The sequence below is a fragment of the Erythranthe guttata genome, chromosome 4 (assembly GCF_056151865.1).
Source record: "Erythranthe guttata isolate IM_541 chromosome 4, IM_541, whole genome shotgun sequence".
NCBI classification, from domain to species: domain Eukaryota; kingdom Viridiplantae; phylum Streptophyta; class Magnoliopsida; order Lamiales; family Phrymaceae; genus Erythranthe; species Erythranthe guttata.
In genome coordinates this window covers 4,515,002-4,541,845 of record NC_142536.1, presented here as the reverse complement: position 1 = coordinate 4,541,845, position 26,844 = coordinate 4,515,002, and the positions used below count along the sequence as shown (strand labels likewise).

Sequence of the window (26,844 nt, the reverse complement as noted above, 5' to 3'; positions counted from 1 at the left end):
CTCAACACCTAAACCTAAAGAATAATCTTCTTCTCCTTTGTTGTTGGAGGATTAATCCCTCCCATAATTGTTATCTCCCTCCAATTATTAATGTCCATTGATTTAGGCCCTATATTTGATTTCAAATGGATGAAACATTTATCGAAATTCATATCATACTTTCAAAACGAAGTCGAGTTCAATCAATTAGTATATCAATCGAATATCTATGACGATCAAATTTTGCTATACACCTGGTAATCGAAATGTACACCAGGTACAGAAAAAAAAAACCCAATTACGGAAAAAATGTTATATGCATGCATCACAAGTTTTAAGCAAATTCTCGTACCTGTCTTAACATATTATTCGGAAAAAATCATCATAGAAATATAAATGTGAATACCAAACCAGGCATTGTATGTAAAATTTTGCTGGCCAACTAATTACAGGCGTAGCTTGCTTCTCTTTCCTTTCGTCTTTTCCCAACGGTGAATTCCGCACACTTCTGCTGAAGAGGGTAATGGCTTCCTCCAGATCTTGACGTCTCTCATTTGATGAAAAGCCATACCTCGGTTCCTATCTCGTACTCCAGCATAGACGGAGATGCCACTAGTATTCTGGGTTCGAGACCTTGTTCGCTGCAATGCAATTATCATGCTAATCAATTTAATATCAAAATAAGACGAAGAAACAACCTTTTTAATACGTAGAAATTGCCTAAAAAATTGCTGGTTTATAATTTAGAAATTGTAACTCAAGCGGAGTAATACATCTGATATAGAGAAAATTACAAAACAGTAATTACCTGACGCGACCCACGCGGCGGAAGAGAAACGCGGCTGCTGGGTAAAATTTCATCCATTTGATCATGATCCATAGGTTCGAATCCCTGTTCAAGAAGGTACGACTCTAATAAATAATTGTAGACGTTGATTTCTACGAAGAAAAAAAAAACAACAAATGTATTATGTATTTTGTAGTTAACTGAGGCAAAACCTGAAAATAAAAAATGTGTGAATTTTGGTCCAAATTTTGATATGTCTCAGGCACAGGTAGAGGAAGCGGCATAACAGTCTGCTCGGGATTAATATCCATCTCCTGAACATACACAAACGATTTTAAATGAAGACAATGCCCGAACCAAAATAGTAAAAATCTACAAAATGAAAATCAAATTTAATTAATATTTCACTTATACCTGACCCAACTCGGGTGGCAATAGAACAGGAGAGGTTTGCTCGTGGTCCATGCTCATGTCCTGAAAGAAAGATCACAATATAAATCATCAAATGTGCATCAAGACCTGCAGGCTGCAAACAATAGTTTACGAATTCTGGCATACAGTATATAAATGTATGTAACTAATGATGTCGATATTGTGTAATTGATTAGACAGAAAATCTTTGTCCGATCATAATTGTAACACCCTCCATGTCGTTTATATAATTAAGAACAGTTTTTAGAAAAATGGACTTTATTAAAACATTCGGATTCTAATTGATCCTTTAGAAAATAAGTTTGGAAATCGTCAAAGTATTTTTCTTTCTTCAAAACATAACTCACACTTGAAAGATATAATTTTCATAAAGAGTGCTACTTCAACATAGACGGGGTTTTAAAGAAATACTTGTAATTCAGCGGAACACAAAATAACTTTATTTTACACACACCCCGGTTTAATAGACTAGATTCCTTAATAAAGTACATTGTAATTACAACTATAAACTTCTCAAGTTAAAACACTTAAAAATCAAGTGACTAATATAATCTTTGAAAAAAGTCGGTCGATATAAAAGCTCGTGATTCCTCGAACTCCGCTCCACCAGTTTCCATAACCGCTTCGAGAACCTCAACCTTGACATGGGCGACGAGTTTCCCCTGCTTAACGTATACTCACAAGGTGTACTCACGTAAACAAAATGGTGTATTAACATGGGGATGCAACGACCACTTAGCTGTAGTACATATAGACATCAAGTCCCTATAGTCTGTATTAACAAATATAACACATAAATGCAATATGACGGGATACCTATCAGATTCATAACATGGTTATCGGTAATAGACGTCGATATTCTGAGCCCGTTTATTAATGGAAGCTATCCACTCTATAGTCTATAGTACCGTAGTTGGAATACCGGCCCCTCCGTATTTCCGTGTCTACTCGACCGATAGCCATTTAAGATTCTGACTTCCTATACTGACCATGCAATATCATAAATGACCAATCATATAAACAATTCAAAACGTATAAATAAACATACTCATACTTATGTCAATGCAATTACTATAATGTGACGGTATCCCTAGCAGATTCATAACATGGTTATCGGTAATAGACGTCGATATTCTGAGCCTGTTTTGAGGGGAGCTACCCACTCTAGTCTATAGTACCGTAGTTGGAATACTGGCCCCTCGTATTCCCGTGTCTACTCGACCGATAACCATATTAAGATACTGACATTCCTATACTTGACCATGCAATACCGTAAATGACAAATCATTCGACTCCAATAATATAGTCATGTTAGATCAAACTTGCACTAAACATAAAACACGTAACCATATGACACATAACCAAGGAGCTAACAAACATATTCAAACCATTTTCTTCCTTTGGAACTTCTCATTCAAATAAATCACATGATCACCTCAAAACTCATAAATAAACATTCTTATAATTCATCGACATCATGAATTCACATATATTATGCAACGTACACGTACCACATACAAGAGATATCACATACAAGAGAAGGGAATTATCATATTATTTCATATAACCACTTTCATAGTTATAACATACCAACGTGATTATCTTAAATGCATCATTCATACGTTTTCTAGGTTATACATTTATGTTAACATATAAGCATACGATAATCACAATAGCACATACGCACATAATATATGAAGTTCAAGTCCACATACTCTATTCCAAAGAACTACAAGGAAATCTGGCAGCTTCGGTACTTCAACTTTGAAAATTCATATCTCTTAAACCGTACATACAAACCTAATGAAATTATCACACAACGTTCACATATATGCGATTTATACCATATTAAAACAGTTCAGTAAAATACCTATCCATGGGAGAGAAATAATTCATTTAGTACAGTAACACCAACAGAATTTCAGAACAGAGCATTCAACTTTAAAAATACCAAATAAATCATTCTTTGACCCAAACACCATGAAATTTCAATGAGAATCAGATTTATAAGTCTATAATCATATCCAGTTAGAATCGCATGAATCGGAGTAAGATAAAATCTAATTTAACACATAAATCATAGAAGACTCAGAAATCGTGCAGTTTCAGAAAACGGTTTATAACTTGATCAATATAATTCCAAATTACGCATACCATATATCAAAACGAAGCTAACAGAAACATCTACACGCGTAATTAATTTCATAATTTTCAGAAAATAAATCATCGATGAATCATGCACTGGAATCTGAGGCTACGAATCTGAAAATCGAACTAGGGTTCATTGAAATCTATATTTCTTGACCTAGATCCCTAAATCCGATTCCTAAACATATGAATCAATTAAAAACATAAACCTATCTTATTATTTATCATCAATTCAGTAAAGACCAAAGTCCTTACCTCTTTGAAGAAAATCGAATACAATGAAGAGGAGGGAACCGAAGGATTCTCGGAGCTTTGGCTGAAGGCTTTTGGGGCTGAACTTCGAGCTATCCCTTCTGTCCGATCCTCTTCATAGTTTGGGGGATTTTAAAGGGAACTTAATCCCATTAATTAGATATGAAACTTCCCAGAGAAGAAGGGGAAATTTGATAGAGTTCTCGTTGTATCTTGGGGGAGGCAGCCGATAGTGTGAAGAGAAGGGAATTCTGCTATTGTGTGTTAGCTGTCGTGAGGTGAGAGAAGTTGGGAGTAAAAGAAGAGGAGTCTTCCTTGGTTGACTCAAAGAGGAGAAAAGAGATTTGTGTGTGTGTGTTATGCTGCCACGAAAGACGAAGAAGGGAGAAAGAAGATGTAATTGGCAATATACAAGCTTATGCTTGGAAAGTCTTCAGAAATTTCCTTAAGGACCATTATGCAATATTTAAAACAATATAGGGTCCTAATAGCAATTAAAGAACACTTGGGGGAGTAAGTCATACATCCACATACACAACATACCGCATCAACTCACGCAGCATACATATACACACAACATTCATACATGTATCTACTTTTATTAAACCATAAATCGTAAAACAATTAAAGATACATTGCATAGATTAATTATTCATTTAAAGCACATAATTCATTTAATCACATAATTAGAATTACTTAATCATCTTATCAAATCGAGTCGCGCGCACATTCCTCTAATATAGACATAACATAAAACAGCACTGTATGTAATTCACGTAGTCATTTTAGGGTAAGTAAAAGTTACTAATTAATTCATGAAATGGGAATTATCAATTTACTCAATATAATTTCATATCATATGCTTATGAAAATGCGGGGCGTTACAATCTTCCCCCCTTAAAATAAATTTTGTCCTCAAAATTTAAAAAAAAATCTCCATAAAAGATGATGATACCGAGTTATGACAAAAATCCTTTTCTACCCATGATTGGGTAAAATTCATTTTGATCGAGGTTACCAAATAATTTGAAAAATAGTTCCTCAACTCTTGGCAAGAGTCATTTCATGACTAAAATCTGAAACATGCATTTCGTAAAAGATTCTTTAAATGAAATTTTGAAAAGAGCCTTAGCATGAGTATCATTACTCGAGGAAAATCGAAATCGAGTCTCAGTGAGACTTCCAAATTTTCTGAAATAAAATTCAATTTAGAAATACCCTTTAACAGTTAAAATTCTCTTGCCCTCACAAAAAACATTTTGCCGCATGGTACCCCTGGATGCATATTAATCATGCTTAGTCCTAATATGCACATAAGATTCACATAAACAATTTGTAATGTATGGCATCACCAATCAATAAAATGCATCACATAGTTTAACTCAGATAGGTTTCATCATATCATATATCGTTGATTCATTAACCTTTAATAACGAGAATTAGTACATGCTACAATCTCTTCAAGTCACATAAATAGATAATCACCTACACATAAATTGCACATAAACCAAAGCTAGAACATAATTTCAAAACTTAAGGATATGAATTGCATACCTCCATTTTCTGCTGAGTACAATTTGACAATGGGTTTGAGTCAGTGATTGGAAAACTTCCTTTTCTCGATCTTGATTCCCGTAGAATTTCTGTAACTGTGGGCCTAGTTGAAGTGAAGAGATTTGAATTCCTACTGATATCGTAGAATTCCTTATCCAAGTTAGGTACTATATGAACAAGCCTGAGAAAACCCCTGTATAGCTTCTTCGATTTCGCGATAAAGATAAATATGACCAACAGTGGTTCGAATGTATATAAAAGAACTTCTTTTTTTTTTTTTTTTTTTATACTTCTTACTAGCTTTTATTCTTTAAAACTCAAAGTTTCGTAAGAAATCAGTTTTTTTTTAAATCCATTCGAGCATTTCAAATAACTCGAAGAAGGTTTTACAAATATCCTCTTATCAAAATAATCTTGACCATGTAGAGGCATCACAATAGTCAATCGAGTAAAATGAAATGAAATCTGAAATATGTCAGTAGTTTCAAAAGTCTTTATTAAAATCCCAATTTGATACTCAAGTTCCAAAATCAAAACATTTGAGCCCTTATACTTCATAATTAAAACCATTCTCCCCATATATTATACTCTTAAAAGAGTTCTCAGTCATTCAATAACAAATTCATAGATTTAACATTACCACATAATTCAAACATACCATAGCATCAAACAAATACTCAAATCATAACCTTTCGTCCAATCATACATAGCATGAGATAATTCAAGAAATTCGAAACATTGAACACACATATAATCCACATAGTTAATTTCTAAAGTCCCATACCTTAGACAAGATACTCGAGTAACAATATAATTTAAGCATGTAGTTCGAACTCATAAAATCAAAGATTACCACACTCTACTCTTATGATCACATAAAAATTCACATAAGTCGATTCAAGAGATAGGATAGTTAATTCCTAAAGTCGTATGCCTCGAATCAAGGATAATCAAGTAACAACACAAAACTCGAGTTCATAAAATCAAAGTTTAACACAATCTACTCTTATGGTCACATAAATAGATTTGAGCATATTAACCAGGAATTAATTCTCATCAAATAAACATACAAGCGAGAAGCTATAAAATACTCAAAGTTTTGACATATATCAAGCATACAAGCCTCATGTTAAATATCACCCAAAGCATAAACATGAATTCTATAATTCAATTTAAAAGAAAGAGCATATAATACTCTACCCAATCCACATAATTCGGACTCAAGCGATCAGCCAATTAATTTCTAAAATCAAATAGATCGAATTAAAGATAATAAATGAATAGTATAGCTCGAATTCTACATAACTAAGGATTAGCACAATCGACCATCGTGATCATATCATTTAACTCAAGTTTACTATCAAGAGATAAGATTAGATAAATTAGTCATATAAATGTCAATCCAATGAGATGTTCAAGATCCCAACATATACGAAGCACGCCCATTTAAACAAACTCTCAACAATTGTAAAATTGAAACAAAGGACATATCATACCTTGCTAAATTCAGTTTTACTTCAAGCATCACATCATATGAACTACTCTTTATATCACATAGTGCAAGTATATATATAACTTACTAAGATCAACTAAACATATCACAATCGAATATAAAGACAAGTCTATATAAAATTCCAATTCTCTACTTCAAAAATTAGATCATACCATTTCGAACAACAATAAATCTAACCTCGTATTACGGCCAGGAGCTGGAGGAGAGATCACGAATGCCTTCGGCCATAATCAGGAATCCAGTGTATTAAACACTGCTCTGATACCAACTTGTAACACCCTCCATGTCGTTTATATAATTAAGAACAGTTTTTAGAAAAATGGACTTTATTAAAACATTCGGATTCTAATTGATCCTTTAGAAAATAAGTTTGGAAATCGTCAAAGTATTTTTCTTTCTTCAAAACATAACTCACACTTGAAAGATATAATTTTCATAAAGAGTGCTACTTCAACATAGACGGGGTTTTAAAGAAATACTTGTAATTCAGCGGAACACAAAATAACTTTATTTTACACACACCCCGGTTTAATAGACTAGATTCCTTAATAAAGTACATTGTAATTACAACTATAAACTTCTCAAGTTAAAACACTTAAAAATCAAGTGACTAATATAATCTTTGAAAAAAGTCGGTCGATATAAAAGCTCGTGATTCCTCGAACTCCGCTCCACCAGTTTCCATAACCGCTTCGAGAACCTCAACCTTGACATGGGCGACGAGTTTCCCCTGCTTAACGTATACTCACAAGGTGTACTCACGTAAACAAAATGGTGTATTAACATGGGGATGCAACGACCACTTAGCTGTAGTACATATAGACATCAAGTCCCTATAGTCTGTATTAACAAATATAACACATAAATGCAATATGACGGGATACCTATCAGATTCATAACATGGTTATCGGTAATAGACGTCGATATTCTGAGCCCGTTTATTAATGGAAGCTATCCACTCTATAGTCTATAGTACCGTAGTTGGAATACCGGCCCCTCCGTATTTCCGTGTCTACTCGACCGATAGCCATTTAAGATTCTGACTTCCTATACTGACCATGCAATATCATAAATGACCAATCATATAAACAATTCAAAACGTATAAATAAACATACTCATACTTATGTCAATGCAATTACTATAATGTGACGGTATCCCTAGCAGATTCATAACATGGTTATCGGTAATAGACGTCGATATTCTGAGCCTGTTTTGAGGGGAGCTACCCACTCTAGTCTATAGTACCGTAGTTGGAATACTGGCCCCTCGTATTCCCGTGTCTACTCGACCGATAACCATATTAAGATACTGACATTCCTATACTTGACCATGCAATACCGTAAATGACAAATCATTCGACTCCAATAATATAGTCATGTTAGATCAAACTTGCACTAAACATAAAACACGTAACCATATGACACATAACCAAGGAGCTAACAAACATATTCAAACCATTTTCTTCCTTTGGAACTTCTCATTCAAATAAATCACATGATCACCTCAAAACTCATAAATAAACATTCTTATAATTCATCGACATCATGAATTCACATATATTATGCAACGTACACGTACCACATACAAGAGATATCACATACAAGAGAAGGGAATTATCATATTATTTCATATAACCACTTTCATAGTTATAACATACCAACGTGATTATCTTAAATGCATCATTCATACGTTTTCTAGGTTATACATTTATGTTAACATATAAGCATACGATAATCACAATAGCACATACGCACATAATATATGAAGTTCAAGTCCACATACTCTATTCCAAAGAACTACAAGGAAATCTGGCAGCTTCGGTACTTCAACTTTGAAAATTCATATCTCTTAAACCGTACATACAAACCTAATGAAATTATCACACAACGTTCACATATATGCGATTTATACCATATTAAAACAGTTCAGTAAAATACCTATCCATGGGAGAGAAATAATTCATTTAGTACAGTAACACCAACAGAATTTCAGAACAGAGCATTCAACTTTAAAAATACCAAATAAATCATTCTTTGACCCAAACACCATGAAATTTCAATGAGAATCAGATTTATAAGTCTATAATCATATCCAGTTAGAATCGCATGAATCGGAGTAAGATAAAATCTAATTTAACACATAAATCATAGAAGACTCAGAAATCGTGCAGTTTCAGAAAACGGTTTATAACTTGATCAATATAATTCCAAATTACGCATACCATATATCAAAACGAAGCTAACAGAAACATCTACACGCGTAATTAATTTCATAATTTTCAGAAAATAAATCATCGATGAATCATGCACTGGAATCTGAGGCTACGAATCTGAAAATCGAACTAGGGTTCATTGAAATCTATATTTCTTGACCTAGATCCCTAAATCCGATTCCTAAACATATGAATCAATTAAAAACATAAACCTATCTTATTATTTATCATCAATTCAGTAAAGACCAAAGTCCTTACCTCTTTGAAGAAAATCGAATACAATGAAGAGGAGGGAACCGAAGGATTCTCGGAGCTTTGGCTGAAGGCTTTTGGGGCTGAACTTCGAGCTATCCCTTCTGTCCGATCCTCTTCATAGTTTGGGGGATTTTAAAGGGAACTTAATCCCATTAATTAGATATGAAACTTCCCAGAGAAGAAGGGGAAATTTGATAGAGTTCTCGTTGTATCTTGGGGGAGGCAGCCGATAGTGTGAAGAGAAGGGAATTCTGCTATTGTGTGTTAGCTGTCGTGAGGTGAGAGAAGTTGGGAGTAAAAGAAGAGGAGTCTTCCTTGGTTGACTCAAAGAGGAGAAAAGAGATTTGTGTGTGTGTGTTATGCTGCCACGAAAGACGAAGAAGGGAGAAAGAAGATGTAATTGGCAATATACAAGCTTATGCTTGGAAAGTCTTCAGAAATTTCCTTAAGGACCATTATGCAATATTTAAAACAATATAGGGTCCTAATAGCAATTAAAGAACACTTGGGGGAGTAAGTCATACATCCACATACACAACATACCGCATCAACTCACGCAGCATACATATACACACAACATTCATACATGTATCTACTTTTATTAAACCATAAATCGTAAAACAATTAAAGATACATTGCATAGATTAATTATTCATTTAAAGCACATAATTCATTTAATCACATAATTAGAATTACTTAATCATCTTATCAAATCGAGTCGCGCGCACATTCCTCTAATATAGACATAACATAAAACAGCACTGTATGTAATTCACGTAGTCATTTTAGGGTAAGTAAAAGTTACTAATTAATTCATGAAATGGGAATTATCAATTTACTCAATATAATTTCATATCATATGCTTATGAAAATGCGGGGCGTTACAATCTTCCCCCCTTAAAATAAATTTTGTCCTCAAAATTTAAAAAAAAATCTCCATAAAAGATGATGATACCGAGTTATGACAAAAATCCTTTTCTACCCATGATTGGGTAAAATTCATTTTGATCGAGGTTACCAAATAATTTGAAAAATAGTTCCTCAACTCTTGGCAAGAGTCATTTCATGACTAAAATCTGAAACATGCATTTCGTAAAAGATTCTTTAAATGAAATTTTGAAAAGAGCCTTAGCATGAGTATCATTACTCGAGGAAAATCGAAATCGAGTCTCAGTGAGACTTCCAAATTTTCTGAAATAAAATTCAATTTAGAAATACCCTTTAACAGTTAAAATTCTCTTGCCCTCACAAAAAACATTTTGCCGCATGGTACCCCTGGATGCATATTAATCATGCTTAGTCCTAATATGCACATAAGATTCACATAAACAATTTGTAATGTATGGCATCACCAATCAATAAAATGCATCACATAGTTTAACTCAGATAGGTTTCATCATATCATATATCGTTGATTCATTAACCTTTAATAACGAGAATTAGTACATGCTACAATCTCTTCAAGTCACATAAATAGATAATCACCTACACATAAATTGCACATAAACCAAAGCTAGAACATAATTTCAAAACTTAAGGATATGAATTGCATACCTCCATTTTCTGCTGAGTACAATTTGACAATGGGTTTGAGTCAGTGATTGGAAAACTTCCTTTTCTCGATCTTGATTCCCGTAGAATTTCTGTAACTGTGGGCCTAGTTGAAGTGAAGAGATTTGAATTCCTACTGATATCGTAGAATTCCTTATCCAAGTTAGGTACTATATGAACAAGCCTGAGAAAACCCCTGTATAGCTTCTTCGATTTCGCGATAAAGATAAATATGACCAACAGTGGTTCGAATGTATATAAAAGAACTTCTTTTTTTTTTTTTTTTTTTATACTTCTTACTAGCTTTTATTCTTTAAAACTCAAAGTTTCGTAAGAAATCAGTTTTTTTTTAAATCCATTCGAGCATTTCAAATAACTCGAAGAAGGTTTTACAAATATCCTCTTATCAAAATAATCTTGACCATGTAGAGGCATCACAATAGTCAATCGAGTAAAATGAAATGAAATCTGAAATATGTCAGTAGTTTCAAAAGTCTTTATTAAAATCCCAATTTGATACTCAAGTTCCAAAATCAAAACATTTGAGCCCTTATACTTCATAATTAAAACCATTCTCCCCATATATTATACTCTTAAAAGAGTTCTCAGTCATTCAATAACAAATTCATAGATTTAACATTACCACATAATTCAAACATACCATAGCATCAAACAAATACTCAAATCATAACCTTTCGTCCAATCATACATAGCATGAGATAATTCAAGAAATTCGAAACATTGAACACACATATAATCCACATAGTTAATTTCTAAAGTCCCATACCTTAGACAAGATACTCGAGTAACAATATAATTTAAGCATGTAGTTCGAACTCATAAAATCAAAGATTACCACACTCTACTCTTATGATCACATAAAAATTCACATAAGTCGATTCAAGAGATAGGATAGTTAATTCCTAAAGTCGTATGCCTCGAATCAAGGATAATCAAGTAACAACACAAAACTCGAGTTCATAAAATCAAAGTTTAACACAATCTACTCTTATGGTCACATAAATAGATTTGAGCATATTAACCAGGAATTAATTCTCATCAAATAAACATACAAGCGAGAAGCTATAAAATACTCAAAGTTTTGACATATATCAAGCATACAAGCCTCATGTTAAATATCACCCAAAGCATAAACATGAATTCTATAATTCAATTTAAAAGAAAGAGCATATAATACTCTACCCAATCCACATAATTCGGACTCAAGCGATCAGCCAATTAATTTCTAAAATCAAATAGATCGAATTAAAGATAATAAATGAATAGTATAGCTCGAATTCTACATAACTAAGGATTAGCACAATCGACCATCGTGATCATATCATTTAACTCAAGTTTACTATCAAGAGATAAGATTAGATAAATTAGTCATATAAATGTCAATCCAATGAGATGTTCAAGATCCCAACATATACGAAGCACGCCCATTTAAACAAACTCTCAACAATTGTAAAATTGAAACAAAGGACATATCATACCTTGCTAAATTCAGTTTTACTTCAAGCATCACATCATATGAACTACTCTTTATATCACATAGTGCAAGTATATATATAACTTACTAAGATCAACTAAACATATCACAATCGAATATAAAGACAAGTCTATATAAAATTCCAATTCTCTACTTCAAAAATTAGATCATACCATTTCGAACAACAATAAATCTAACCTCGTATTACGGCCAGGAGCTGGAGGAGAGATCACGAATGCCTTCGGCCATAATCAGGAATCCAGTGTATTAAACACTGCTCTGATACCAACTTGTAACACCCTCCATGTCGTTTATATAATTAAGAACAGTTTTTAGAAAAATGGACTTTATTAAAACATTCGGATTCTAATTGATCCTTTAGAAAATAAGTTTGGAAATCGTCAAAGTATTTTTCTTTCTTCAAAACATAACTCACACTTGAAAGATATAATTTTCATAAAGAGTGCTACTTCAACATAGACGGGGTTTTAAAGAAATACTTGTAATTCAGCGGAACACAAAATAACTTTATTTTACACACACCCCGGTTTAATAGACTAGATTCCTTAATAAAGTACATTGTAATTACAACTATAAACTTCTCAAGTTAAAACACTTAAAAATCAAGTGACTAATATAATCTTTGAAAAAAGTCGGTCGATATAAAAGCTCGTGATTCCTCGAACTCCGCTCCACCAGTTTCCATAACCGCTTCGAGAACCTCAACCTTGACATGGGCGACGAGTTTCCCCTGCTTAACGTATACTCACAAGGTGTACTCACGTAAACAAAATGGTGTATTAACATGGGGATGCAACGACCACTTAGCTGTAGTACATATAGACATCAAGTCCCTATAGTCTGTATTAACAAATATAACACATAAATGCAATATGACGGGATACCTATCAGATTCATAACATGGTTATCGGTAATAGACGTCGATATTCTGAGCCCGTTTATTAATGGAAGCTATCCACTCTATAGTCTATAGTACCGTAGTTGGAATACCGGCCCCTCCGTATTTCCGTGTCTACTCGACCGATAGCCATTTAAGATTCTGACTTCCTATACTGACCATGCAATATCATAAATGACCAATCATATAAACAATTCAAAACGTATAAATAAACATACTCATACTTATGTCAATGCAATTACTATAATGTGACGGTATCCCTAGCAGATTCATAACATGGTTATCGGTAATAGACGTCGATATTCTGAGCCTGTTTTGAGGGGAGCTACCCACTCTAGTCTATAGTACCGTAGTTGGAATACTGGCCCCTCGTATTCCCGTGTCTACTCGACCGATAACCATATTAAGATACTGACATTCCTATACTTGACCATGCAATACCGTAAATGACAAATCATTCGACTCCAATAATATAGTCATGTTAGATCAAACTTGCACTAAACATAAAACACGTAACCATATGACACATAACCAAGGAGCTAACAAACATATTCAAACCATTTTCTTCCTTTGGAACTTCTCATTCAAATAAATCACATGATCACCTCAAAACTCATAAATAAACATTCTTATAATTCATCGACATCATGAATTCACATATATTATGCAACGTACACGTACCACATACAAGAGATATCACATACAAGAGAAGGGAATTATCATATTATTTCATATAACCACTTTCATAGTTATAACATACCAACGTGATTATCTTAAATGCATCATTCATACGTTTTCTAGGTTATACATTTATGTTAACATATAAGCATACGATAATCACAATAGCACATACGCACATAATATATGAAGTTCAAGTCCACATACTCTATTCCAAAGAACTACAAGGAAATCTGGCAGCTTCGGTACTTCAACTTTGAAAATTCATATCTCTTAAACCGTACATACAAACCTAATGAAATTATCACACAACGTTCACATATATGCGATTTATACCATATTAAAACAGTTCAGTAAAATACCTATCCATGGGAGAGAAATAATTCATTTAGTACAGTAACACCAACAGAATTTCAGAACAGAGCATTCAACTTTAAAAATACCAAATAAATCATTCTTTGACCCAAACACCATGAAATTTCAATGAGAATCAGATTTATAAGTCTATAATCATATCCAGTTAGAATCGCATGAATCGGAGTAAGATAAAATCTAATTTAACACATAAATCATAGAAGACTCAGAAATCGTGCAGTTTCAGAAAACGGTTTATAACTTGATCAATATAATTCCAAATTACGCATACCATATATCAAAACGAAGCTAACAGAAACATCTACACGCGTAATTAATTTCATAATTTTCAGAAAATAAATCATCGATGAATCATGCACTGGAATCTGAGGCTACGAATCTGAAAATCGAACTAGGGTTCATTGAAATCTATATTTCTTGACCTAGATCCCTAAATCCGATTCCTAAACATATGAATCAATTAAAAACATAAACCTATCTTATTATTTATCATCAATTCAGTAAAGACCAAAGTCCTTACCTCTTTGAAGAAAATCGAATACAATGAAGAGGAGGGAACCGAAGGATTCTCGGAGCTTTGGCTGAAGGCTTTTGGGGCTGAACTTCGAGCTATCCCTTCTGTCCGATCCTCTTCATAGTTTGGGGGATTTTAAAGGGAACTTAATCCCATTAATTAGATATGAAACTTCCCAGAGAAGAAGGGGAAATTTGATAGAGTTCTCGTTGTATCTTGGGGGAGGCAGCCGATAGTGTGAAGAGAAGGGAATTCTGCTATTGTGTGTTAGCTGTCGTGAGGTGAGAGAAGTTGGGAGTAAAAGAAGAGGAGTCTTCCTTGGTTGACTCAAAGAGGAGAAAAGAGATTTGTGTGTGTGTGTTATGCTGCCACGAAAGACGAAGAAGGGAGAAAGAAGATGTAATTGGCAATATACAAGCTTATGCTTGGAAAGTCTTCAGAAATTTCCTTAAGGACCATTATGCAATATTTAAAACAATATAGGGTCCTAATAGCAATTAAAGAACACTTGGGGGAGTAAGTCATACATCCACATACACAACATACCGCATCAACTCACGCAGCATACATATACACACAACATTCATACATGTATCTACTTTTATTAAACCATAAATCGTAAAACAATTAAAGATACATTGCATAGATTAATTATTCATTTAAAGCACATAATTCATTTAATCACATAATTAGAATTACTTAATCATCTTATCAAATCGAGTCGCGCGCACATTCCTCTAATATAGACATAACATAAAACAGCACTGTATGTAATTCACGTAGTCATTTTAGGGTAAGTAAAAGTTACTAATTAATTCATGAAATGGGAATTATCAATTTACTCAATATAATTTCATATCATATGCTTATGAAAATGCGGGGCGTTACAATCTTCCCCCCTTAAAATAAATTTTGTCCTCAAAATTTAAAAAAAAATCTCCATAAAAGATGATGATACCGAGTTATGACAAAAATCCTTTTCTACCCATGATTGGGTAAAATTCATTTTGATCGAGGTTACCAAATAATTTGAAAAATAGTTCCTCAACTCTTGGCAAGAGTCATTTCATGACTAAAATCTGAAACATGCATTTCGTAAAAGATTCTTTAAATGAAATTTTGAAAAGAGCCTTAGCATGAGTATCATTACTCGAGGAAAATCGAAATCGAGTCTCAGTGAGACTTCCAAATTTTCTGAAATAAAATTCAATTTAGAAATACCCTTTAACAGTTAAAATTCTCTTGCCCTCACAAAAAACATTTTGCCGCATGGTACCCCTGGATGCATATTAATCATGCTTAGTCCTAATATGCACATAAGATTCACATAAACAATTTGTAATGTATGGCATCACCAATCAATAAAATGCATCACATAGTTTAACTCAGATAGGTTTCATCATATCATATATCGTTGATTCATTAACCTTTAATAACGAGAATTAGTACATGCTACAATCTCTTCAAGTCACATAAATAGATAATCACCTACACATAAATTGCACATAAACCAAAGCTAGAACATAATTTCAAAACTTAAGGATATGAATTGCATACCTCCATTTTCTGCTGAGTACAATTTGACAATGGGTTTGAGTCAGTGATTGGAAAACTTCCTTTTCTCGATCTTGATTCCCGTAGAATTTCTGTAACTGTGGGCCTAGTTGAAGTGAAGAGATTTGAATTCCTACTGATATCGTAGAATTCCTTATCCAAGTTAGGTACTATATGAACAAGCCTGAGAAAACCCCTGTATAGCTTCTTCGATTTCGCGATAAAGATAAATATGACCAACAGTGGTTCGAATGTATATAAAAGAACTTCTTTTTTTTTTTTTTTTTTTATACTTCTTACTAGCTTTTATTCTTTAAAACTCAAAGTTTCGTAAGAAATCAGTTTTTTTTTAAATCCATTCGAGCATTTCAAATAACTCGAAGAAGGTTTTACAAATATCCTCTTATCAAAATAATCTTGACCATGTAGAGGCATCACAATAGTCAATCGAGTAAAATGAAATGAAATCTGAAATATGTCAGTAGTTTCAAAAGTCTTTATTAAAATCCCAATTTGATACTCAAGTTCCAAAATCAAAACATTTGAGCCCTTATACTTCATAATTAAAACCATTCTCCCCATATATTATACTCTTAAAAGAGTTCTCAGTCATTCAATAACAAATTCATAGATTTAACATTACCACATAATTCAAACATACCATAGCATCAAACAAATACTCAAATCATAACCTTTCGTCCAATCATACATAGCATGAGATAATTCAAGAAATTCGAAACATTGAACACACATATAATCCACATAGTTAATTTCTAAAGTCCCATACCTTAGACAAGATACTCGAGTAACAATATAATTTAAGCATGTAGTTCGAACTCATAAAATCAAAGATTACCACACTCTACTCTTATGATCACATAAAAATTCACATAAGTCGATTCAAGAGATAGGATAGTTAATTCCTAAAGTCGTATGCCTCGAATCAAGGATAATCAAGTAACAACACAAAACTCGAGTTCATAAAATCAAAGTTTAACACAATCTACTCTTATGGTCACATAAATAGATTTGAGCATATTAACCAGGAATTAATTCTCATCAAATAAACATACAAGCGAGAAGCTATAAAATACTCAAAGTTTTGACATATATCAAGCATACAAGCCTCATGTTAAATATCACCCAAAGCATAAACATGAATTCTATAATTCAATTTAAAAGAAAGAGCATATAATACTCTACCCAATCCACATAATTCGGACTCAAGCGATCAGCCAATTAATTTCTAAAATCAAATAGATCGAATTAAAGATAATAAATGAATAGTATAGCTCGAATTCTACATAACTAAGGATTAGCACAATCGACCATCGTGATCATATCATTTAACTCAAGTTTACTATCAAGAGATAAGATTAGATAAATTAGTCATATAAATGTCAATCCAATGAGATGTTCAAGATCCCAACATATACGAAGCACGCCCATTTAAACAAACTCTCAACAATTGTAAAATTGAAACAAAGGACATATCATACCTTGCTAAATTCAGTTTTACTTCAAGCATCACATCATATGAACTACTCTTTATATCACATAGTACAAGTATATATATAACTTACTAAGATCAACTAAACATATCACAATCGAATATAAAGACAAGTCTATATAAAATTCCAATTCTCTACTTCAAAAATTAGATCATACCATTTCGAACAACAATAAATCTAACCTCGTATTACGGCCAGGAGCTGGAGGAGAGATCACGAATGCCTTCGGCCATAATCAGGAATCCAGTGTATTAAACACTGCTCTGATACCAACTTGTAACACCCTCCATGTCGTTTATATAATTAAGAACAGTTTTTAGAAAAATGGACTTTATTAAAACATTCGGATTCTAATTGATCCTTTAGAAAATAAGTTTGGAAATCGTCAAAGTATTTTTCTTTCTTCAAAACATAACTCACACTTGAAAGATATAATTTTCATAAAGAGTGCTACTTCAACATAGACGGGGTTTTAAAGAAATACTTGTAATTCAGCGGAACACAAAATAACTTTATTTTACACACACCCCGGTTTAATAGACTAGATTCCTTAATAAAGTACATTGTAATTACAACTATAAACTTCTCAAGTTAAAACACTTAAAAATCAAGTGACTAATATAATCTTTGAAAAAAGTCGGTCGATATAAAAGCTCGTGATTCCTCGAACTCCGCTCCACCAGTTTCCATAACCGCTTCGAGAACCTCAACCTTGACATGGGCGACGAGTTTCCCCTGCTTAACGTATACTCACAAGGTGTACTCACGTAAACAAAATGGTGTATTAACATGGGGATGCAACGACCACTTAGCTGTAGTACATATAGACATCAAGTCCCTATAGTCTGTATTAACAAATATAACACATAAATGCAATATGACGGGATACCTATCAGATTCATAACATGGTTATCGGTAATAGACGTCGATATTCTGAGCCCGTTTATTAATGGAAGCTATCCACTCTATAGTCTATAGTACCGTAGTTGGAATACCGGCCCCTCCGTATTTCCGTGTCTACTCGACCGATAGCCATTTAAGATTCTGACTTCCTATACTGACCATGCAATATCATAAATGACCAATCATATAAACAATTCAAAACGTATAAATAAACATACTCATACTTATGTCAATGCAATTACTATAATGTGACGGTATCCCTAGCAGATTCATAACATGGTTATCGGTAATAGACGTCGATATTCTGAGCCTGTTTTGAGGGGAGCTACCCACTCTAGTCTATAGTACCGTAGTTGGAATACTGGCCCCTCGTATTCCCGTGTCTACTCGACCGATAACCATATTAAGATACTGACATTCCTATACTTGACCATGCAATACCGTAAATGACAAATCATTCGACTCCAATAATATAGTCATGTTAGATCAAACTTGCACTAAACATAAAACACGTAACCATATGACACATAACCAAGGAGCTAACAAACATATTCAAACCATTTTCTTCCTTTGGAACTTCTCATTCAAATAAATCACATGATCACCTCAAAACTCATAAATAAACATTCTTATAATTCATCGACATCATGAATTCACATATATTATGCAACGTACACGTACCACATACAAGAGATATCACATACAAGAGAAGGGAATTATCATATTATTTCATATAACCACTTTCATAGTTATAACATACCAACGTGATTATCTTAAATGCATCATTCATACGTTTTCTAGGTTATACATTTATGTTAACATATAAGCATACGATAATCACAATAGCACATACGCACATAATATATGAAGTTCAAGTCCACATACTCTATTCCAAAGAACTACAAGGAAATCTGGCAGCTTCGGTACTTCAACTTTGAAAATTCATATCTCTTAAACCGTACATACAAACCTAATGAAATTATCACACAACGTTCACATATATGCGATTTATACCATATTAAAACAGTTCAGTAAAATACCTATCCATGGGAGAGAAATAATTCATTTAGTACAGTAACACCAACAGAATTTCAGAACAGAGCATTCAACTTTAAAAATACCAAATAAATCATTCTTTGACCCAAACACCATGAAATTTCAATGAGAATCAGATTTATAAGTCTATAATCATATCCAGTTAGAATCGCATGAATCGGAGTAAGATAAAATCTAATTTAACACATAAATCATAGAAGACTCAGAAATCGTGCAGTTTCAGAAAACGGTTTATAACTTGATCAATATAATTCCAAATTACGCATACCATATATCAAAACGAAGCTAACAGAAACATCTACACGCGTAATTAATTTCATAATTTTCAGAAAATAAATCATCGATGAATCATGCACTGGAATCTGAGGCTACGAATCTGAAAATCGAACTAGGGTTCATTGAAATCTATATTTCTTGACCTAGATCCCTAAATCCGATTCCTAAACATATGAATCAATTAAAAACATAAACCTATCTTATTATTTATCATCAATTCAGTAAAGACCAAAGTCCTTACCTCTTTGAAGAAAATCGAATACAATGAAGAGGAGGGAACCGAAGGATTCTCGGAGCTTTGGCTGAAGGCTTTTGGGGCTGAACTTCGAGCTATCCCTTCTGTCCGATCCTCTTCATAGTTTGGGGGATTTTAAAGGGAACTTAATCCCATTAATTAGATATGAAACTTCCCAGAGAAGAAGGGGAAATTTGATAGAGTTCTCGTTGTATCTTGGGGGAGGCAGCCGATAGTGTGAAGAGAAGGGAATTCTGCTATTGTGTGTTAGCTGTCGTGAGGTGAGAGAAGTTGGGAGTAAAAGAAGAGGAGTCTTCCTTGGTTGACTCAAAGAGGAGAAAAGAGATTTGTGTGTGTGTGTTATGCTGCCACGAAAGACGAAGAAGGGAGAAAGAAGATGTAATTGGCAATATACAAGCTTATGCTTGGAAAGTCTTCAGAAATTTCCTTAAGGACCATTATGCAATATTTAAAACAATATAGGGTCCTAATAGCAATTAAAGAACACTTGGGGGAGTAAGTCATACATCCACATACACAACATACCGCATCAACTCACGCAGCATACATATACACACAACATTCATACATGTATCTACTTTTATTAAACCATAAATCGTAAAACAATTAAAGATACATTGCATAGATTAATTATTCATTTAAAGCACATAATTCATTTAATCACATAATTAGAATTACTTAATCATCTTATCAAATCGAGTCGCGCGCACATTCCTCTAATATAGACATAACATAAAACAGCACTGTATGTAATTCACGTAGTCATTTTAGGGTAAGTAAAAGTTACTAATTAATTCATGAAATGGGAATTATCAATTTACTCAATATAATTTCATATCATATGCTTATGAAAATGCGGGGCGTTACAATAATGGTCTGTAATTCTGTCTATATACTAATGAATTCTGTATATATACTACTGGTTAGCTATTCCTAGTAAATAACAAGTCTCTATGAAGATTTAAAAATATTATTTGATATAATCTAAAATAATATATCTTGATGATCAGAATCCCGAAAACCTTTCTTAGGAGAAAATTAAAATTAAAAATAAAAATGAAAATGAAAACAATCAATGTTTTGTTTCTACCTCAGGCGAAAGAGTTAGTGGCATGGCGGTCAGCTCTTGATTCACATTCAGCTGCTCGTGGTTTCGATTCACGCCCTGAACAATAAATTTTGAGCAATAAATTACAACTCATGAAGAAATCACTACATACCCTAAAAAATATCTAATTACAAATCAAGAAATCAACTTAAAAATTTTAAATGAAGATGCGGATATCATAATCTATACCTCTTACCAGAATTACTAAAAATCTAAAAAAAGTAAAAAACAATTTGATTTTACCTGAGGCAACTCCTCCTCAGGCAATGAAAGATTAAGTGGTTGGACGGGCTGCTGGAGATTCACATTCATATCCTAGATAAAAAAAATCAAAGAAGTCCAAACAGTATTTATTAAGACTCAAGAAGGCCAAAAATAATCTATTACAATGCAAGAACTCGATTTTTTTTAAAGAAAATTAGCATTACCGGATTTATTTCATCATTTTGGTTATGGTTTTGTCGAGGGGGAGCTGTAGAATCAAAAAGTTTGTGAACAGCCTCCGTGAGTTCTTGCTGCTGGCGGATTAACACCAACAAATGATCTTTGTTTTGAGAATTGAGAATCTGTAGACTCTCGTTGTTCTGCTTGTTCAAAACTTGAATACATTCGTTTCTTTGCTTGTTCAAGCTTTCTAAGTGCGCCATCTTCTCGTGATCCATAATCCTGAAACCAAGAAAACGTTGCCGTTAATTCAAGAACTTAATGCATGATAATGAATCGACTACTTCTGTAATTAAATAATACATGACAACACGAGAGTAGATTTTACAGCAAAGAAAATTGTGAAGATTTAGAGTGTTACAGAGAATAATTTGAATAACTTCGTGAGAGTTCGTTTTTTATAGGCAGTTGGTTTGTTTTAATTGAAGAAGAAATTACCTTCATGCCATTCTGGTTTTATTTTTATTTTTTATTTTTATTTTTTCTCAAAAAAAATAATATTATTAAAAAAAAAAAAAAAAAAAAAAATGAAGGAGCTGGAATCGAATCTTACCATTAAGATGGCAATTAGATTCAGCGGAGTCACACCGCTGAACCTCTCCGTGTCGGAAAAACATAAATAAGACGGCGTCGTGGAAGATTGAGCTAATTTCCACTCGGCCATGCGATGGACCCTACACCCTAGGGTAAAAGTGCGGATGTTCGAGATGGGCTGTGCTGGTGGTCGTTTTAACTAATCTCAAAAAAGAAATTATTTGACTTTATCTTTTGCTTAATTCAAGTATATATATATATATATATATACTTAATATATTTTTTATTATTATTATTATTATTATTATTATTATTATTATTATTATTATTATTATTATTATTTATATTAAAGTCTATATACGAAAACCCTCCTTATTATTCCATAATTACATCTACCCCTGCAATTAATAGATTTCTTACATTAACACCCTTTGTAGGGGTGGATGTAAGAAATTTACAAACTCCAGGGATCTGGATGTAATTTCTGAAACATAAGGGGTTTTTTATAATTAGACTTTCCCTCAGCGAGGATGTAATTTAGCCTATATAGATACCTTCTCTCCAGCAAATTCAGTTTCCCCAGCAGTTCTTGCCTCAACACTTGATAAAGAAGTACTGGATACCTTCTGCTTCCCCAACAGATCTTGCCTCAATCCCTTTCGAGCTGAAATGATGGAAAATCGCCTTCAATCCCTTTCGAGCTGGTGTGCATGATGGGCTTTCAATATCCTTCTTCTCAGCACTCGAGTCGATGCTCATATCACTAGCTTGACGAAAAAAAGTCAGAGGACAGCCTGCGCAGCTCAACAGTTTTCACTACAACGGGCTTCCCTCCGGACGTATCCTGTCCTGAACACTGAGCCGCCTTGCAAGCTGACTGGCTGAAATGGGCACACTCTGATCAGGACTTGAGCTTTCATCTTTCCTATCTTTTTTTTCTGGAACGGTGTCATGTGTCTTGTTTCCATCTTCCCTGTCAACACTTGATTCTCTGCTGAAAGTACGACGTAAGGGAACTGTAACAGGTGGAGGGGGGATGCTGATACGTAGCGGTTTCCGGTTCGGGTGGTGGAGATGTCGGGTCGTCATCGATGGACATGTCCGACTCGTATGAGGAACGGACGGCCCCATCCTGATTTCCGAGTTCGGGACCCCTCTTGCTTAACGAGATGAACTTGCTGCACACGTTGCTGCAAAGCCATAGACAAGATGGACTCTTTTAATATCGACTACCATCAAATAAGATAGCATTTCAGGAATGAAAAGGGAAAAATACACACAAAATATCCTCCGGCATTTACAATTATCAGAAGTGGTATTGTTTTGTGCAACTTCTTTACACTGGTTGAAGGAAATTATAACTGAAACAAAGTGGTTTTGCATATCAATTTTCTCCACATCAGTCGTCCAGAGAGGCAAGAATCAACATTCTCATGGCCTTGGTATATCCTATAGCCCAATATTCTATTCCACTAAGATGCAGTAAAATCCCAAACCCCTGTATTCTTTTTCTTGAAATATTTAGACCAAGGAAAGTTGAGTAGGCGAGTTCAAATGCCTAATTAAGCAGTATATAAGTCATTACCAGCGACAAGGAGTCAACTATTGCCCTACTTTTTTTTTAATTGTTAGCTTAGTTATCCTTAATCAAGCTTGCATGGTGCAGGCACTTTTCTAAACGCTGTGGGGAGGGAGAAATTTGGTTTTGGAGCTGCTATAGTGAATAAAAGGAATTATTGGAGTCCTTACTTTAGACGATGAGCACCAAACCTATCTGCAAACATTTGAAGTTCCGAGACAGTGTCCACATTGAAGCCAGCAGCAGCAGCACGGGCACAGGCGGTAGATAGGTCCTGCCGCACTGCAACAAGCCTTACATCAAAAGCCCTTAGAAGCTCCTTCCTGTACCGATTAGAACCAAAACAATAAGCACCAAAAGAACGACGAGAGGAAGAGGAGAAGCACAGGGAGAGAGGGGAAAAAGTAAATGAGGATGAAATTCCATTTGCCCCTAATATATGTCAACTACAGTTGTTTCATGGCATCCATCGGTAATGCTAAACATGAAGATAACGATAGAGAAAAAAAATGCCATTTACAAGCAAAGACAAACTAAATAGGAATTGTTTCATCTCTCCGGCCAGTGCACCAAGAGAAAAAACACTTCATCATAACTTTGGCAGCCGATAAGGGTACAAGTTGATTTCATATACCATTCAACTAATGCACACAACTGCATTGAATTTTCTGAGTGAGCTATTCTCTATCCAGTTTCAGCGAAGTAGCACCAACGTAGTTAATGTATTTATGTTAAAAGGCACCCTAACAACTAAAACAGCCATGAGTTACTACAGTTGTTTACAGGTATATGAGTGAAATAACACAGCTTACACATTTCCCATGTACAAGAAAAAACTTGTACTTGTTCAAATAACAAATAAATTGAAGCAGGATCAAGAACGATTGAAAAATTACAGCTCTGTACCCAACTGAGGTCCATTGGAACCAAGTGATGCACATATCAGCCATGTAGAATAAGATCATCTCACATAGCAAAAAATACACATAGGCAGTTAAGAAACTAAACCAATAATAGAGAATTGAGGAGGTTATACTTCGTTGCATCATCTGCAGCTGTCGCCCCAGATCCACCTCCACCTATAGAAATTGATATATCCAGTGCACAGTTCAGATTACAAGCATAGTAGCATAATAATAAGAATTCCAGCAGAAACAATGAATGATCCTCTAATCAACTTGGCCTATACCAAATAGTGTTTCTACAGCACTGCCACGACGGCCTAAGTGCTTACCAAAGACAAAAGTGTGACTTACACTTTGAAAGTAAACACAAAATCTTGCAACAACATGGAATTATTCAGCAACCTGAACTTAAAAAGTAAAGAAACGCAGAAAACAAGAAGGCCTAGGAATAATATTCAAAAGATATGCCAATAGGGGATATAGCTCATATTGATTTGATAACTTATTAACTTGGCATGCTTGACACAAACAAGGAACAGAGTGGAGAAACGTATATTATGACCTACAAACCGTACAAACCTACGAGCTGCTTCCAACTGCGATATCTTCGCATCTAAAGTATTGACCAGTTCTAAAACTTCAGGAGTATTTACAAACCGTACAAACCCGATTATCGTTTTACAGATAAACTCGATATTGAACTACACTAGCCAAATTCTGCAGTACGAGTACAGTGTGCTTGAGACTGAATTACACCACACCACCACCACAACAGCAATCAGAAAAGAAAAAAAAAACATACAATCCGTATCCACACAGATCTGACTATACAGAAATCGAACTAAAATGCTTAACAATCATCCCCTTCAGCTCGAAAAGGCAATGCCAAAAACATCGAAACTTTATCACAACAACCGAGTAAATCAACTGAAAACCCCATTAAATCCGAATTAACTTAACCACCACTAAAAGCGAGAAGATCGAGCGAAAATTCAAACTTACCCCAACAATGCCAATGCGGAGATCTTCAATTCTCGAACCCGATCATCGTATACGAGGTCGATTGTCCGCAAAACCCCGCAGAACATTCAATCTCAATTTCGCCTATTAATTAATATTTTATTTGCTCTTCTTTTCATTTCTTTTTTTTGGGGGAAATGTCAATTTCGCCGATAGATTGAAACGGGAATCTTAAGAAAGAGGTGGTGTTTTATTTTATTTTATTTATTTAATTTCCTATAAAGAAAAAATGGCATGATTGGATCATATTGACATATTCAACCAAGTGAAAGTGACAAATTATGTTAATAGAGGAGGACCTTTTATTTTAATAAGCGTAAATTACAATCACCTCTGAGGTATGGTCAATTTACGAAAAAAACCCTCTTGTTTGGATAATTACATCTACTCCCCTCAATTTACGAAAAACCCCCTCTTGTTTGGTCAATTTACATGCCAAATAACACATATTATAATCACATTGCTCCAAAATTGTGGAGTTCGAATGGGATAAAAGGGGTACAAAGGTGATAATATTCCATATAATCTCGAAGATTCCATTAAATTTAAAACCGCAAGGATGGACGTGTAAGAAGTTTTATAGTTGAGGGGATGGTTGTAATTACCTAAACAATAGGGGTTTTTCATAATTTGATATAATTTACTTTGTTAATAATGACCATATAAAATTACGTGTGTAAACGCCCTTCGAGTAATACTTTGTTAAAATTATTTTGTGACCACATGTTTACATGTTATCGTTGGTTCGCTTAGATATTTTGTGTGGGTTCGTTGGCAAATACAGTAGAATCTTAATAAATTAATAACTTCGTTAAATAATAGTTTTTTTTTAATTCCGACTCGATAAAAACCTTTCACCAAATAGAATGTTATCAGTTTCGACTACATTAATTTGTAGATGTTCAACTATAGTGGACAAGTATATAAAGTAGAAAGCTTGAATACCAATAACCTTCTTTATATATATTTGACAAACTTGAATTTAAGAATCACTAATACAGAATATGGTGCTGGAAGCCGGACCCGGTGGATT

At 33.9% G+C, this 26,844-nt stretch overlaps 1 protein-coding gene and 4 long non-coding RNA genes across 8 annotated transcripts; all 5 read right to left on the bottom strand.

The window, feature by feature from the left end:
- Window positions 1-277: 277 nt before the first annotated feature.
- On the bottom strand, window positions 278-26,029 carry LOC105952933 (uncharacterized). Of its 4 annotated transcripts, none has more exons than XM_088816564.1 (12): window positions 25,794-26,029; window positions 24,923-24,965; window positions 24,057-24,209; window positions 22,862-23,497; window positions 22,327-22,506; window positions 21,758-21,995; window positions 21,573-21,644; window positions 21,312-21,386; window positions 1,181-1,240; window positions 979-1,080; window positions 788-871; window positions 278-620 (listed from the first exon to the last, which is right to left on the bottom strand). In XM_088816564.1, the coding sequence occupies exons 6-12, from the start codon at window positions 21,989-21,991 to the stop codon at window positions 426-428; spliced, it is 822 nt and encodes a 273-aa protein (XP_088672690.1). In that variant the 5' UTR covers window positions 21,992-21,995; window positions 22,327-22,506; window positions 22,862-23,497; window positions 24,057-24,209; window positions 24,923-24,965; window positions 25,794-26,029; the 3' UTR covers window positions 278-425. The 4 variants fall into 4 exon arrangements, with proteins under 4 accessions (XP_088672690.1, XP_088672691.1, XP_012832101.1 ...); XM_088816565.1 differs by having other exon boundaries at window positions 22,327-22,511; window positions 25,794-25,970; XM_012976647.2 differs by lacking the exon at window positions 24,923-24,965 and having other exon boundaries at window positions 22,327-22,511; window positions 25,794-25,970.
- Window positions 1,803-2,157, bottom strand: LOC148770955 (uncharacterized). The gene is made up of 2 exons (XR_016030754.1): window positions 2,015-2,157; window positions 1,803-1,937 (listed from the first exon to the last, which is right to left on the bottom strand). It is a non-coding gene; the product is annotated as an uncharacterized LOC148770955 (long non-coding RNA).
- Window positions 7,338-7,692, bottom strand: LOC148770954 (uncharacterized). Its single transcript, XR_016030755.1, has 2 exons — window positions 7,550-7,692; window positions 7,338-7,472 (listed from the first exon to the last, which is right to left on the bottom strand). It is a non-coding gene; the product is annotated as an uncharacterized LOC148770954 (long non-coding RNA).
- On the bottom strand, window positions 12,873-13,227 carry LOC148770953 (uncharacterized). Its single transcript, XR_016030753.1, has 2 exons — window positions 13,085-13,227; window positions 12,873-13,007 (listed from the first exon to the last, which is right to left on the bottom strand). It is a non-coding gene; the product is annotated as an uncharacterized LOC148770953 (long non-coding RNA).
- On the bottom strand, window positions 18,408-18,760 carry LOC148770952 (uncharacterized). The gene is made up of 2 exons (XR_016030756.1): window positions 18,620-18,760; window positions 18,408-18,542 (listed from the first exon to the last, which is right to left on the bottom strand). It is a non-coding gene; the product is annotated as an uncharacterized LOC148770952 (long non-coding RNA).
- Window positions 26,030-26,844: the final 815 nt, after the last annotated feature.

Excerpts from the sequence above, each read along its gene's own strand:
- LOC105952933 (XM_088816564.1), bottom strand. The coding sequence starts at position 21,991 with ATGGATCACGAGAAGATGGCGCACTTAGAAAGCTTGAACAAGCAAAGA. Across the intron at positions 21,387-21,572 it reads CTGAGGAGGAGTTGCCTCAG|GGCGTGAATCGAAACCACGA; the intron begins GTAAAATCAAAT and ends TTTATTGTTCAG. Across the intron at positions 872-978 it reads CACACATTTTTTATTTTCAG|GGATTCGAACCTATGGATCA; the intron begins GTTTTGCCTCAG and ends CTTCTTGAACAG.